Source organism: Mesocricetus auratus, unplaced genomic scaffold (genome assembly GCF_017639785.1).
Source record: "Mesocricetus auratus isolate SY011 unplaced genomic scaffold, BCM_Maur_2.0 Super-Scaffold_100022, whole genome shotgun sequence".
NCBI lineage: Eukaryota > Metazoa > Chordata > Mammalia > Rodentia > Cricetidae > Mesocricetus > Mesocricetus auratus.
The window spans coordinates 27,323,964-27,339,694 of record NW_024429203.1 but is presented as its reverse complement, the minus strand read 5'-3'; the positions used below and the strand labels follow the sequence as shown (position 1 = coordinate 27,339,694).

The 15,731-nt window shown below is 49.0% G+C and overlaps 1 protein-coding gene across 2 annotated transcripts in view; it reads left to right on the top strand.

The window, feature by feature from the left end:
• The window catches only part of Zbtb16 (zinc finger and BTB domain containing 16), a 184,127-nt gene extending 169,394 nt beyond the window's left edge, over positions 1-14,733 (top strand). For both annotated transcript variants that reach the window (XM_040729733.1, XM_040729734.1), the window contains exons 5-7: positions 1,983-2,153; positions 7,032-7,199; positions 9,321-14,733. In XM_040729733.1, the coding sequence (XP_040585667.1) occupies positions 1,983-2,153; positions 7,032-7,199; positions 9,321-9,550 (569 nt within the window). In that variant the 3' untranslated portion in view covers positions 9,551-14,733. The remainder of the gene's footprint in view (positions 1-1,982; positions 2,154-7,031; positions 7,200-9,320) is intronic.
• Positions 14,734-15,731: the final 998 nt, after the last annotated feature.

Genomic DNA, 15,731 nt, shown 5'->3' with positions numbered 1-15,731 from the left:
GGGGATCTGATCAGTGATTTCTGGAATCAGACCAAGACATTTCTAAATTCCTGGTTCTGCCTCTTTCTTCCTGTAAGGATGCAAGTTTTAAGTGAGTTGACTGCACAGATAGCACACCTAGCTAAAAGGACCCTCATTGTCTCTCCTTCCATTCTGCTCCTGGAGCTTTGGAGGACATTTTCTTCCCCCATGCAACCCTCCTAGATACTGATAGATGAAGCATGGCCGCAGGTACCTAGACTTCAGTGTCTGCAAAGAGAGGGGCAGCAGGTAATTATGAGAAGAGAGAGGATGGTGATGAGTGGTGGTCCCTGCCTTTATTCCAAACTGAACCATGTATGATCCTGAGGAAGCAAGAAGCAGCCTTCCCATTTGCCCTTGCCATTTCCAGTCAGGGAAGCAGCAAGGCTCTTTGTTGTCCCTTCCCTTCCTCCCTCACCTGCCTCTGGAAGCTTCCTCATGTCCCGCTAAGCAACCCACAACTTTCAGTAGCCCAAGTGCTCTGACACGCCCTCCATTTGGACTAGACTGATAGATCTTTTCGGTTTGTGTCCCTCACATGAGGGACAGCAGTGTGCACTAACACACAGGCCATGCTGCCCAGACACTGGCAGAGAGACAAGCAGATGACTCTTATCAGGAGTGGATGTTCTTGGGGAGATGAGACCCAAAGTGGCAGACAAGGAGCTATGAGGCGAGACTCAGCTGGAAGGCGACTTCAGGGAGGGGTTGATGAACAGAAAATAGCAATCTGCCTCAGTGGGGTTCAGTGGGGCCCCTGGGCTCCTGGGTCAGCCAGCCGAGTGGCAGAACAGAACTGAACAAATATCCCTTGTGACTCGTTAGTGTCAAATCCTTTGACAACTTCCCATTGGTCTTGTGATGAAACCCAGAGCTTGTAGTGTGGCTGGTTGGGACCCCACAAAATCTGGCTTCCAGGCTCCTCTTTATCCCCCTTCTCACCTCCTCCCTGTTTCCACAGTTAGAACTTGTCATCCTGCTCTCCCTGGTTTTGCCGTCCCTACTTGTTCCATTCTCCATTCCATCCTCTTGCATGTTCTCTTGGTGCGCTGTGTGCTGGGTGGTACTGAGCTGAGAGCAGGAATGCCAGTATGCATTTCCATCGCCACATCCCCAGAACCTCAAAGAGAGCCTTCCTTGTAGAAAGCATCACAGCACTATTTGTGGAACGAAGTGACTCCCAAGATTCCTGATTTCCTAAATGGGAAAGTGGTTATGAGAATGTGTCCAGCGGGCGGTGGTAGCACACCTTTAGTCACAGCACTCGGGAGGCAGAGGCAGGAGGATCTGAGTTCAAGGCCAGCCTGGTCTACAAAGCTAGTTCCAGGACAGCCAGGGCTGCACAGAGAAACCTTGTCTTTGAAAAAGAAAACAAAAAGAAAGGAGGGATGGAGGGAGGGAGGGAGGCAGAGAGAAAGAAGAAAAAAGAATGTGGTCTACAGCTATCCTCAGGGAATGAAGGAATGAATGAATCCCTCTGCTGCTCCCAACTGCGAATTCTTTGGAGACTGGAATGAGTTAGTCTACTGTGCTTCCCTCTCCTCAGATGAAGTTTGTGGTTTTAAGAGAGTTATGTTAACAACAATGGCCAGCCCGTATGATCCAGGTAATTGTTGGTTTTCACAGGTTCTACCCCATCTTCCCACCTCTGCCTCAGATACTGTAAATTCCCTGTGATTACAGGCACCCAGTCACCCACCTTCTCCTACGCTCGACTCAAGACACTTGTAGAAATGCGTTTGGCCATCTGTGTGGTTTTGGGTCTTTCTCCACTAATCTTTAGGTCTCATGGATGCTGGACACCTGTTGACATTTTTTCTCTGGAGCTATATTCGGGGTGCTCAGTCAACATTGCCTGGCCTGTGCTAACCTTGACTTTGAGTTAGATTTCACCTTCAGGGATGAAAATCTGGCCTTGGGTCTCTGCCTTGCTGAGGCTTTCCCATTACTGTCTCCCACAGGCACGGACATGGCTGTCTTCTGTCTACTGTGTGGGAAGCGCTTCCAGGCACAGAGCGCACTCCAACAGCACATGGAGGTCCACGCAGGCGTGCGTAGCTATATTTGCAGTGAGTGCAACCGCACCTTCCCCAGCCACACTGCTCTCAAACGCCACCTTCGCTCACACACAGGTAGGCTGGTCCCGTGGGGGGTGCAACTCTAGGCCTTTATCTGGGCTTAACCTCCAAAATGGTGTGTGTGTGTCTGGGGGAGTTCCAGGTTGAGGCATTTACAACCTTTCTCTGCTTGACGTTGGATGCAGAAGGGCTCCATAGATAGCATTGAAATGGTGACAGTTCTCCCAACCCACCCCCGCACCTGTAGACAGTCAGTCTGTTTCAGGCTTTCCACACACAGCACAAAAAATATTCATTAAAAAAAACAACTACTCTCAGAAACTTTGATTTAGTGGTCCAGGGTGGGCTCTGGATCTCAACACCACTAATAAGTATTCTCAAGGGATTCTGATGCAGAGGGTACCAGAGTGCATTTTGAGAAAACTGGCCTAACTCTATTATAGTCCCACCACTTCCTCAATCCATCCAAGAATAGCACTGAAGTCAGCTCAGGGCACCAGAGGGCACACTGAAGAACTCATCCCACCTTCACAACAGAGACAGGGGGCCTCTACTTGGGCCTTAATGTTGTCTAGGGAAGACAATGAGAGTATTTGAACAACAAGCCATGAGATAGCCCTGCTCAGCCAGTTCACGCAATAGGATGAAAGACAGGGTATGTGTGAGTCAAGTATGCAGGGCTAGTTGCCCAGTCCTAGCCTATCCCTGCCACCACCCTCTAGCTTTAGGGGATAGGACATTCAGTGTCAGGAGGCCTTGAAGGAACCCTTGGTCTTTTCCTAGCAGAGGAATAGATGACTTAATTCCTTTCTTTGCCCTAAAGTAAAATGAGATCATCTCTTACTGTCCCTGGGTGAAAGAATGCCACTTTCTGAATCATGTGTCTGCGTGTATGTTCCTGATCTGTTTTTTTGGGAGAGCTGGGATTAAATCTCTGTGTAAGGATGTAGCAGGGTGCATACACAGGCCTGCTAGGGAGGACATGAGTGCCCCTCATGCTTCACGGAGGGTTGGAAGAATCTCATTCTTTAGAGCCTTTTCATAGTTCAGGGGTAGGGTGTGTGGCTGGTCCTCACATGGGTGACAGGCTCTGATGAGTAAGGAAGTTTTACTCTCAGAGCTAGACTATCCTGCCAGTTGTAGGCATTCTCACCAAGGAGCCTGCCTTCACTCTAGGTTCTGGATAGCATCCTGGTTAGAGGAGCACAGTGTCATACCATTACCAAGTATGAATGGCCTACACGATGCTAAGGCTAATCAGTAGAAAGGAGGAGGTCTTAACTAGTAATGTCCAGCAAAAGGAACCAAGGAGAAATGGGTATATGCTCAATGAATTTCTCTACAGTATCTGCGTAAGAGTCTCCATGTAAGATGTATACACCATCCCATCAATGTCTTCCTCAGCAGGTCCCTAAGTTCACTCTTAGGGAAGATGGCTAGCCTCCTTTAGCCACTTCTAGGTATGCTACTGGGTCAAGTTACTTGACTTCACATGACATGATGATTCAGGCCCTACTGAGCCACCCAGCATGAAACTTATTTTGCCCATGCCACCTTCTCAGAATTCAGTTAGCCCATGTCATTCCTGCTCCACCCCAGCAAGGACAGAGTTTGGGAGAAACCCTTGCTTATTCTAGAAACACAGACCTGTGTGCCCCTTGCGCACACACATTCAAGCACCCATTGATTTCACACCAGCCCAGCCCAGGCCCTGCACACCCCCAGCACAATGCCTCATTAATATTCTGTTGTTCTTGGCCCATTTGCTGCTGGGGCCGGTGTTTAGCATCAGCAGCTGTGTTTGGTACGTTAGTCCAGCCGTGCTCTTGGCATTGATGGATCCTTGATTCACATGGCTCATCATATAATAAACTCTCAGCTGCACTGAAGGGAGGGGCCAAGAGAAAGGGATCCAAGGGGCCCCGGGACTGGAACCAGGGTGGGAAGGTTGACACTGGGCTTGGCCAGAGGTAAGAAAGCCACTAGGTAATGGCAAACTGGGCAAGAAGAAGGGTCACAGGTGCCTTGGGCAGGCCAGAGGGGCTCTAATTAGTCTCGTTTGTCCTGCACTTAATGTCAAGCTCATTAACGCGTCTACAGAGTTAATCAACATACCACAAATTGGATTTTGACTTCTGTCGCCCGTTTTATGTACATTATGGCCAGTCTGACACGATTAGCTCTCAGGGTGAGGGTTGTAGGTCTGGTGGCCATTGAGCTGTAAAACCTGGGTGGGAGGTCAGGGTGGGTATGAGTCTTGGTGACTTGTCATTTTTTTTTTCTTTCATTCTCTGAATGTGTTTTATTCTTTCCCCGGGCAGACTCAAGAGAGTTCCTATTTAAACTCATTTAACATGTGATCCAGTTCGTAATTAAATTCATAAAAATCTGGTCAAACAAACCCCTCTGCTGTTTGTTAAACTCTTAGGGCCCCCCTCTGGAAGCAAAAGGCACTTCCCTCGCTGTGGCCCCTTCTTCTTAGGCTGGAGGGGAGGGCTGGGTGACTGCCGATGTACGTTTTAATTACCAGCTTCGGCTGAAGTCTCATGTGGCCCTTGCTTTATTTATTTATTTATATCTTAATGAGGATACTGAATCTTTGATTAAAGTCGTAATCGTTGCCGATTCAGGAAGGAGGGGGAGGGGGATGTCAGGCCAGACGGGGCCGCGTGTGCAGACAGACAGAGAAAGAGGGAGGGAGGGGGAGGGGGAGGGAGAAGGAGGGAGAAGGGGAGAGAGGGAGAGACAGACAGACAGACAGACAGACAGACAGACACAAACTGCCCCTGCTCCACTATGGTAGACCCACAGCCGATTAGTACCTGTGTCAGTGAGGGCTAGCCTCTTGGCTGGGAACAGGAGGCCCTCGGTATAGTGCTAGGGTTGGTTTCCCCAGTCCAGAACTCCAGGACCCAGTCCATCTCCAGATCACTGGCCATGGAAGTTCTGACCCGGGACAGTGCCCCAGAGATGGAGAGGGATGGATAGAAGAGGTGGTTCTTTGGCTTCTTAATGGATCCACACACACTCCCTATGCCCTCGGTGCTTTTTGTACATTTCACCCTGTGAGGGAGTTGGTCAGTGAACGGACCCCCCCAACAACCATGCCCCACAGAGTCTCAGAAACCGTTCCGAGCCATCAGAGGAGGTGAGAATTTATGTGGGTGCAGGGGCCTGCATTCAGGAAGAGGGATGTTTGGTTAGCGGCCCACGGAGGGGAGACGGCAGAGAGAGTAAAATATCATTTTAAAGAGGGAGTGAAGGCACAGGCATGCGAGTCTATAAGGAGAAGGACAATTTATGCCCAGGCACGAGCACAGTTTGACATGGGGATAATGAAAAAACGTAGGTCATTGTGGATGACTTAAGCCTTCAGCAGCTGAAGAGAATGTATGAAATGCAGAGGACATTACACGGTTGGCAGCCTCGCACATCTGCAGAGGAACAAGTAAAATGCAGTGGGCCATTCTTTACCATAAACTGTGGTTGTTGGAGATGCAGCCCAGAGAAATTGTAATTACAGTGACAAGACGAATCAGTGATATTTAAATATTCATGAACAAAGTCTGGGGTGATCAATCTATCTTTATTGTCTGTGCCTTCACTCCTGTAATAAATAAGTAGCTCAAGTCCTCACCTTTCATCCCCCAAGCTTGACACCTCGGTTACAAAAATGCAAGGTGGTTAACCCCACTCCCTACCCTCCTTTGGGGCCACAGGGATTGGAGGGTGGAGTGTCCAGGAGAAGAAAATTAAACTAATGGACATGATTCTAGACTGAGGAAGGGCTGGTCTTCCCAGCCCGATACCCAGAATTCTCCAAGAGTTGGTTCTAAATCATTCCTGGGCAAGCCCTGAGGGTGGAAAACACTTCTTGGTGGCTCTGTTAGTCAATACAGTGCAATGTGTCACTTAGCAATGGGACCAGACCAGAGCCAAAGTTCCAATCTATCTGCTTCCAGCTAGGTGACCTTGGGGCAGTGGTCAAGTATCTCTAAGCAACTCTTCCCCCTCCCCCCATTTGTGAGATAAGCACATCCTTCATCAGATAGTTTCCATGGACATTTCAGTGAAGTCTTCAGCATAGCAGTAAGAATATGCCAAATGTGGGCAACGTAAATGGGAAAGAATTCTTTTAAAAAATCGTATTTCTGCTGGGCATTGGTGGCACAAGCCTTTAATCCCAGCACTCGGGAGGCAGAGGCAGGTGGATCTCTGTGAGTTCAAGGCCAGGACAGTCTCCAAAACAATACAGAGAAACCCTATCTGGAAAAAAACAAAAAAAATCGTATTTCTATGAATAAAAGACTGAAAGTGCTCAGTATGCTTCTCTTTGGGGACAGAGAAGGAAATACAGCTTAGTCTGCCTGAGGGACTAAAGGGAGGCACCCAAATGGAGTTGATGGATGAGCCGTGCTTTGAAGGACGGCTAGGGGTTCGCCAGGGAAAGCAGTAGGGATAAAGCAGAGGGGTTGACAGTTTACTGGTGGAGTAGCAGAAGAGCAGATGACATTCGGGAAGCAAAGAGAAGCCCCCTGAGTTGGAGGGGTATTTCTGAGGGTGGGGAAGCTAGGCTGGAGTGGCCCCTGGCCCCAAACCAGAGGAAAGGGAGAAGAGGTAGTGTAAGGCAAGGTCTCAAAGCCCGGCTCTGTTCCACCCTCACAGGACGCTGCTTCCTGACCGTTGCTGCTCTTTGCTGAGCCAAGCAGGCTTTCTCTTTCTGGGTCTGGCCATCATCCCATGGATGGCTTTGGGGACATAGTAAAATCTGGGTGAGAACACAGGAACCGCGCTGTTCATGTTGTGGGGACCGGTCAGGTCACCTTTGAAGGTGGCGAACATAGGCAGTCTCGGGACACCCAATGTGCCCTGCTGCCCCTGAAACAGCGGCAGGAGGAAGCAGGGGTCTGATTGAGCCCCTTGCCCTTACAGGTGACCACCCGTACGAGTGTGAGTTCTGTGGCAGCTGCTTCCGGGATGAGAGCACACTCAAGAACCACAAGCGCATCCACACGGGGGAGAAGCCCTACGAGTGCAACGGCTGCGGCAAGAAGTTCAGCCTCAAGCACCAGCTGGAGACGCACTACAGGGTTCACACGGGTACCGAGGACGGGACGGGCCCCGGGCGGCCCCGGGACCCGGGTAGTGACTGGGAGCGGGTGGTCCAGAGGAGAAGCCCAAGTAAACACGGTTCAAGGTTCAACCAGAGAGAAAAGGGATGATGTGGAGACTGGAGAGACGAGCTAGCTCGGTGGTGTTCTTCCAGGGGACCAGAATTCGTTTCCCAGCATCCTCTTCTGGCCTCAGAGGGCGCCACATTTGCGCGCGCGCGCGCGCGCACACACACACACACACACACACACACACACACACACACACACACACACACAAGAGAATACTTTAAAAAGAGACAGAGAGAGGTAATATGGTGGCCTGAGTACCACGACCTTCCTCTTAAGGCCAACGAAGTCGTCACTAATCAGGTGTTGCAGATATTGATAACTAATTACAGCACATGTCTCATGGGTTCCGTCAGTCCCCTGAAGCAATCACAACAACAACAACAAAATCATCCAGGAATGCTAGAGGCAATATGGTACTTATTCCAAATCCTAAATTAAGGTTAAGTTGGTCAGATTAGTGAAAAGTGAAGTTTGAGTGGTTCCATTTTGCTCCATTGATGGTTGGAGGCAGAATCAGGGGGCATTAAGTTATGATAAGGGTCAGGAAATCGTGGTATTGGTTCTGGTATGTCCTGAAAAGAAAGGAGCCAGTGCATTTAATAGGAGACTGTCTCATCATGTCCGAGTGCTTCCACATTCCTTCTTACACAGGAGAAATGTGTGTCTCTGTTTTTGCTGGGGTCTCAGAACAGACAGGTAGAGAGGGTTTAGAGTCAGAGGCAATGGAGCCTAGAGCTGGCCTCTACTTAACTGGAAAACCTGTTATATTTCTTCCCCATTTCAAGTTCAGTGACATCACCTTGGTTGCTTAAAATGGGTCCCAGTGGGAGTATTGACCGCATAGCAATAGAGCTGTGTGTCTTTGGAGAGCTGGCTGTTAAGTACCCACCCCCTGCAGTCTGCCAGCTGCAGGGAGGTAGCATTTTCTCTAAGGCTGACCAGTGAAACAGAGTCAAGGGAGATGCCCTTTCTGACTAGTAGGGACAGCACCCAGTCCAAAGGAGGGCATGGTGACCTCAGCTGGCTTAAGGGAGGGGCAGGTAACCAGCAGGAGTGGAAGACAGCTGTTCTCAGAACTCATTCTTCTTGCCTGAGTTCTGTTTTTCTTGCCTCTGGCTTAAAGTCACAGGAGGGGATGGGGTGTTCACTGCTGACAACACAAGTAACCCAAGGGATATCCCAGAGTCCCAGGGTTTCCCAGTCCCTTGTTGTGGGATGGGACCTAGTGGACAGATCATTAAGTGCATTGGCAGTGACTATTGTAAATAGCTGGTCGATAGTTAGATCACTTTGGCTGTTCATTACTTCATTATTTGCCGGGGCCTCAGCACGGAGGAGTATCGATAGCGAGATGGCTGACCAGTTAATTACTGTATTGAAACAAGGTTCCCTTACATCTCTGCTCAGCTCCAGGGGACTCTAGTGGAAGGGATAGTCTAGACTGCAGACTAGGGTGTCATCTACTCTCCTAGGTTCTCTGCCCCTCCCCACCAGCCCTAGAATAGGAGGTAAAGTTGTGGGGGTTGGTCCTTAGAGAGTCAATGTGTAGATGGCCCCCCAGATGTGATGTGTTTGAAGGATGGGATTTCTTGAATTTCCCCTACCCCTCCTTACCATCTGTAGTTCTAAAAGGACTCCACCCATCCTCCTGTTTCTTGTGGATGGGCTTTGCTATGACCAAGCATCCTGAAGGACTTCAGAGACCCACTACCCCTTTTCACAGTACACAGAGTCCTTAATTAGAAGGAAAGGCAAGGGGCGGAGCTCCATGGGAAGTTACTAGGTACCAGTGACTGGCCACATTATCCTATTTGCAATAGCCACAAAATGAAATAGAAGTGAAGTACCCCGATAGCCATACCTACAGCCCTGTGTGATCAGTGGCCGCCATATTGGATGGCCCAGCCGCTGTACTGGGAAGTTCTGTCGGAGACTGCAAGGCTAGGAGGATAGACATTCTCCAACATGCCCAAGGACAGCAACACCCATAAACCTTCTGTTCCTCACACTCCCCTGTCCTTTCTTGTCTCCTCCGTAGGTGAGAAGCCCTTCGAGTGCAAACTCTGCCACCAGCGCTCCCGAGACTACTCGGCCATGATCAAGCACCTGAGAACGCACAATGGAGCCTCTCCCTACCAGTGCACCATCTGCACGGAGTACTGCCCCAGCCTCTCCTCCATGCAGAAGCACATGAAGGGCCACAAGCCAGAGGAGATCCCGCCTGACTGGAGGATAGAGAAGACGTACCTCTACCTGTGTTATGTGTGAAGGGGGGACACCCCCACACACACACGGTAGAGCAGCGGTGGGAGCCTGCAAACCCAAGCTGGAGTGAGATAAAGTGGGAAGACTGCGGGGGGGAAAAAAGAAAAGGGAAATAGGAAAGAAAAGAGAGAGAGAGAAGGAGAAGGAAACTTGGTAGTTACTTGGCCTTGGAGTCCTTCTGGGGCTCCGGATGATGTGGCTGTCATACCACTGCCCCTTCCCTGGGGTCTCTGCCCTCCTTGGTTCTCTTGGGTGGGTGGGGTGGTTTGGCTCATTTACACAGTGGCATATTTTTCTCCTCTCCACAACCTAGACCTTCCTTTTGTGTACAGAAATGGAGACCAGGAAGGAGCAAGTGTGGGATCCTCTGGTCAGAGCCATCGCCTCTGCCCTCACTCCTTGCTTCCCCTCCTCTGAAGAGGGTGGGAGGGGAGCAGAGAGGGCAGCTGTAGGGGTGAGGGGTGGTGTCTCTGGCAGCTTGACTGGGAAGAGAAAAGCTTTCTGCTCTGCCAGCCATACCTGGTACCCCTCGTGGTCTCCCAGAGCCTGTGGCTCCTCTTACCCTTACACCTGCTTGATGGCTGTCCTCTGTTCACAAAGGGCTCACACCCTGTGTGGATCCGGGCTGTAGCTTCCTTAGGTCCCTCCTGGGAAAAGCTGTGTCAGATTCCAAAACCCCTTCCTTCCTTCCTTCCTTCCTTCCTTCCTTCCTTCCTTCCTTCCTTCCTTCCTTCCTTCCTTCCTTCCTTCCCTTAGCTTTCAGAGAACACAGAACAAAATAAAGCCTGCACTGTACCCTAGCCAAACCCCCTCATGAGCAAGATTCCTGCTGTTCTGCTTTCTACTTGCAAGAAGGGAAAGAAAACAAAAACCAACTAAATATATTCCATCCTGCCAAACAAGCGCACATGGCTGCAACCCCACTTCAGCCCCTAGAGGAGGGAAGGCAGTCATCCTATTGAAAGGTCCCATTGTCCAAGAGAAGGAGTGGATCCCCTCCTGCAGGTGAGCTTTACCTGCAGGCAGGAATGGATGCCCTACCTGAGCAGGGTGGGAGGGCTAGCCACCGGGAAAGTTGCTACCGCACTGAGGGTCCTTTAACCTCAGATCTGGAGATTAGCACCAAATCCCTGGCTCGGTCCTCTCAGCCCTCAGGGAACAGGGAGGAGGAGCTGATGGCGCTTTGGCCTCTTGTTATGTTTGCTTTTAGCACATTGTACTTGAATTACCTCAGTTTTTATTTTTTTGTGACCTCATGAGCTTTTCAGTGCCCTGTCTGTTTTTGCCCTTTGGTTAGAGGGGGTTATTGGAGGAATGGGGAAGGTGTACTTTTCTGTTCTAGCATAAGTTAATAGCTGGCTTTGAATTTGACCTGGTAGAGCCCCACCCCCACCCCCACCCCCGGAAGCTGTCAGTAAAAGTGGACCACTCAGGATCTGAATGGAAGGCCAGGAATGGGAATGGAAGGGATCGTGATTGTGCGGGTTCTCCCTGTCCCCACAGAGTTACCTATGAGTCACTCTTAGCACTGTCCAGGGCTCAGACCATCAGTGCCCAACTTTAGTCTGAGATACTCTAGAGAAAAGTCCCACTGGTCATAGAATTATCTGGCTGTTGTTAGGATCTATACAACCACATGGTCCCCCTGTGCTGTTAACCACTGCCAAAATTGGTTATATTTTCACGACTGGTATGCACATGAGGGGCCGACCAGCCTGATTTTGTTGTGCTGGGTGGGGCACTGTTTTTCTAAAAGCTACCTCTTGTGTTTGTCCAGTCTTTCGTTCCTTCTACAGCCCTGCCTCCGCCCACCCACCAGCCTCCCCACCCTGAATTTTGGAAAGCACATTTGCAATAATTCCTTCTGCTTTGGGTTGAACCTCCCTTCATTTCATGCTTTATGTATAAGATAATTGCTGTTTTCCTCCTCTTTTTTCTCTAAGAGAGTTGGAGCTGTGTTTTGATCTTAGGTTTTAAAAAGTGGTTTAGGGAAGCAGTTGGCAGGGATGAAGGCCTGTGAAGAATTAACAGAAAGTCCGAGGGATGGGCGCTGCTGTAACCACTTCCCCTGTCCCTCGGCCAGGCCCCCATCCCTCCAACCTCCCTTCAATATCATCCACCGTATCTGAAGGCCTTAAAAATTGGATGTTGGGAGGATGTGGGTTGGGGATGCTTGTCTCTCCAGTGTGAACTTGTGATGGTAAGGTATAGAGGGTGTTACTTTGGAACTATAGTTAGTGATGACTTAGTGCATTGGGAAGGTGAAAAGTTTAAACTTGAAATAGGTTACTGGAACAGTTGTCATGTTTATAATGTGAAAAGAGCATCTTTTTAGGAAAGAGCCTGTCTGTCTTCAAAAGTCATTATGCACTATGGCTCCCTCCCCCAGCTCAGGGGGGGTAAAGTGGGAACTGCTGACATTCAGGGGCTCTGTAAATCTCAGAAAACAGCATTTCTAGCAGTAAGATGTTATTCACAACCGGTGGTGAAGGGAAGAATATCCAACTATTCCATAGAACTGGCTGGTCCCTTGCTTTCCAGCCCTTCCCACTCTGCCCCTCCTGTCCCCTCCCCCACCTGTACCCCCCCCAATCATAAACGTTTGAGAGGGCTGAGCAGATCTTTGCAAACTGTAATGTTTTCATAGTATTTGTTAGTTCCTTCTTTAGTTCTGCAGGATCTTGCTCTTTCCTTTTGTAATGTGAATAGGAAAAAAAAGATTTAAAAAGAAAAAAAGTTTTAAAAAAGTTCACTGCCATCCACAGCAAAATATCCCTTTGTACGTATGCACGTGTGTGCATGAGTATATGTGCTTGTGTCGTGTGTGTGTGCTTGTGTCGCGCGCGCGCGCACGCGTGTGTGTGTGTGTGTGTGTGTGTGTGTGTGTGTCTGCAGGTGAAGTCATGCTGTGCTGTCTGTGCTGCTGTCTCAGTGTTGGCTGGTACTCACTCAGCACCTACCTGCCCTGTCTGTCCCTGAGGGCTCTGAGGATTCTAGCAGAGATGGGACAGCTTAGAAGGGACACTTTCCTTGTTTCCCTTGCAGCCCAGACCCCAAGATGCTCCAACAGGCCTCTCCCCCAGCTTCCCACTAACAAAGAGGAAATGTTTTTAAAGTTGCCAGGGCCCTTTCTGCTGGCTTCGATGGCCACCGGGCAGGTAGGGGGCTGTTGGGAGGCCTCTGGAGCACCTAGAGTTGGGGAGGCTGGAAGAGTAGTGGTACTTTCCCTCCCAGGGAAGCTGGAACTGGTTAATTCCACTCCTCTTGGAGCCTTGTGGTTTGTCACTCCTCTGCCTTTGGCTGTGTTCTGACAGAACCCCCGAAGTGCTGCTGCCTTATCCAGCTCTGTGACCTTCTCCCGCCTAGTAAATCCAAGCTGCTTACTGGTCCCTCCCTCCCCTTGCCCAGCTTCTACGAATGAATCCCTTAGTGCTTTTGGTGACATTGACCCTTCCCTCACGACTCCTTCCCTCCTCCTCTGCTCATTTGAAGCATTAAAATCCTATGTGTATATGGGATAGACAAATATATATATATATATAGAAAGAGAGATATAGCAAGAGATATAAAATAGAAAAATGTCATTGCTGCTCAGCTGCTTTACATGAAGAAGAGGAAGGCAGATCTGGGGTACAAGGGTGGGTCAGAAGGCTGGGGGAACCCAGTGATTAGTACAATCCAGGGATGCCACACGGGCTTATTTAAATCTTTGTGCCTGAACAGTTTTTTCATGTTGAGAAAAAAAAACTGCTGCGAGTTTTTACAAGTGTATGGTACGCTTCCAGATGCTATGGGTGCGGCCAGGATGAGAGGACCAGGGTCCCTTCTTAGAGGAGAGCAAGCAGGAAGCACTTTTGGTCTTGGGCCATGGGGGGTGGGGCAGTAGAGTGGATAGACTTTTGGCCAATCCCCTGGCAAGCCAGACTATGGTGGACACTGGGGACACAGACGTGTAAGACAGATGCATAAAAAGCTGGAGTTCTGTTGGTTTATTTTTTCCTTCTGCTTGTTTTGTCACCCCCTTGCATCCAGTCTCCTCTCCTGGAACTTCCGGCTTGGCTCCTGTGACTGCACTCACCTGGAGATGCCGGAAGGAGGACTGACAGCAGAACTAATGGGTGGAGGGGGACAAGATATGCCCAGAAGAAGGGTGTAGGACAAAGAGAATAGATGTGATCAGGGGAAAGGGTGAGGAGAAAGGAGTAAAAGCCCCAGCAAGCCTGCCGGCCAGCAGCTCTGCGTCCTCGGCTCCTGGGTGGCCCACTTTGCAGACAGGGTCCCCTCCTCCCCACATGTATCATAGTATTTGTTCACATAGTGTTATGCATGAATCCTTGTAAGGTGAAGAACCGTCATGATGCACCATGCCATCGCCCTATATATAAAGATAAATATATATATATATATGTATGTAAGTTATAGCACTGAGGGCCTTGTGGCCCTGCTGGACCAAGCAAAACTAAGCCTTTTGGTTTGGGTGTTATGTTTTGTTCTTTCTTTTTTTTTTTTTTTTTTGCTTGTCTGATGTTGTGAGAGCACAAGTGCCAGTCCAATTGCTTTGTATCACAGAATAGTGTTTTTTAATTCATCAATGTTCTAGTTAATGTCTACCTCAGCACCTCCTCTTAGCCTAATTCTAGGAGGTTGCCCAATTTTGTTTCTTCAATTTTATTGGTTCTTTTTGTTGTTGTACAAATCAATCTCCCCACCCTTGTCTCTTTCTCCTTCCTCTCCTCTCTCCCCTCACCCACCCTCTGCTTCCCTCAGATCCCCCTCCCCCTGTCAGCCCCATCTCTCCCTTCCCTCACCTCACTTCCCTCCAGCCCAGATTGCCAGTTCTTTCTGTCCACTCGGAGTACGCCCCCAATTGCCGCTTCTCCACACCTGCCTTCGTTCCGTGTAGATTGATGCGTTTCTTTGTAACTTCAGTGTTTCTGACAAGATTTAAAAGAAAAAAAATAAGGAAAAAAATGAATTTACTGCTGCAGGTTTTTTTCTCCATGTGTCACTAAGTGAAGTTTGTGCCTTCTATAGCAAAGAGAATATTTTTTACATCCTACTAACAGTAGATTTTTTTGTAGTGAACATTTTTTGTATTTTTATTTATAAGTCTCATAAGAAAAAATAGCGATGTTCAGTTGTATACCTTGAATCTGCAGTTAGAAGAGAATAAAGTAATTCAGTCATCTCTGGCTCCAAGTGTCCTTTTTAAAGATGCGCCCCCTCTTTTTTTCTGACTTGGGTGGGAACACAATGGAGGAACCTGAATTTCTGCATGGAGAGAAAGCTATGTGTTAACATTAAGTCTTGATTTTTTTTGCATTCTTAATATTTGGTGTGTCTGTGTGTGCATGCAGATATGGATACACACATGGACAGGTATGCATGGTGTGCATGTGGAGGTCAGAGAAACTTCTGGATGTCAGTTTTCTCCTTCCTTCCACCACATAGGTCCTGGGGAATCACACTCAGGTCCTTGGATGGCACCGTCCTTTGCCACTGAGCCATCCTGGCCACCCACATTCTTTTTACATGACACTCCAGTGCTACATTTATAAGCTATACACACCCATAGATCTAACACAGGCCTGGCAGCAAGTGTCTTTACTGGCACCCATTCTTGTCTCAAAATTTTTGCTGTATTTTATTACACACACATTTATTGTATGTCTGTATGCACATATGCCAAACACATGAGAGGAGGTCAGAAGAAACCTGTGAAAAGATTGAAGAATTACTTTGTGTATGAGTGTTTCATATGCATGTATGTATGTATGTATGTGCACCTTATATGGGTCTGGTGCCCTCTGAGGTGATAAAGGAGCCTCAGACCCCCTGAAAACAGGGTTAGAAATGGTTGTGAGCCTTTGTGTAGGTGCTGGGAATCGAACACGGGTCTTTAGCAAGAGCAACAAGTGCTCTTAACCACTTAGCCATCTGTCAATCCCAGAAAGCAACTTTGGGTGTCAAGTCTCTGTTTACCATGTGAGTCCTGGGAACTGGAATCGGGTCATCAGGCTTTGGCAGCAGGAGCCTTTGCCCCACCGAGCTCTCTTACCACCGGCCAGCATGTCTTTGGAGGATGGGGTTCAAGATGCATTTCAACGTGTGAGGTGACTGCTCAGGATCAGGAACTGGCACTTGGTGATCAAACCAAGATCAGATACCAAAACAGGCTGCTTTT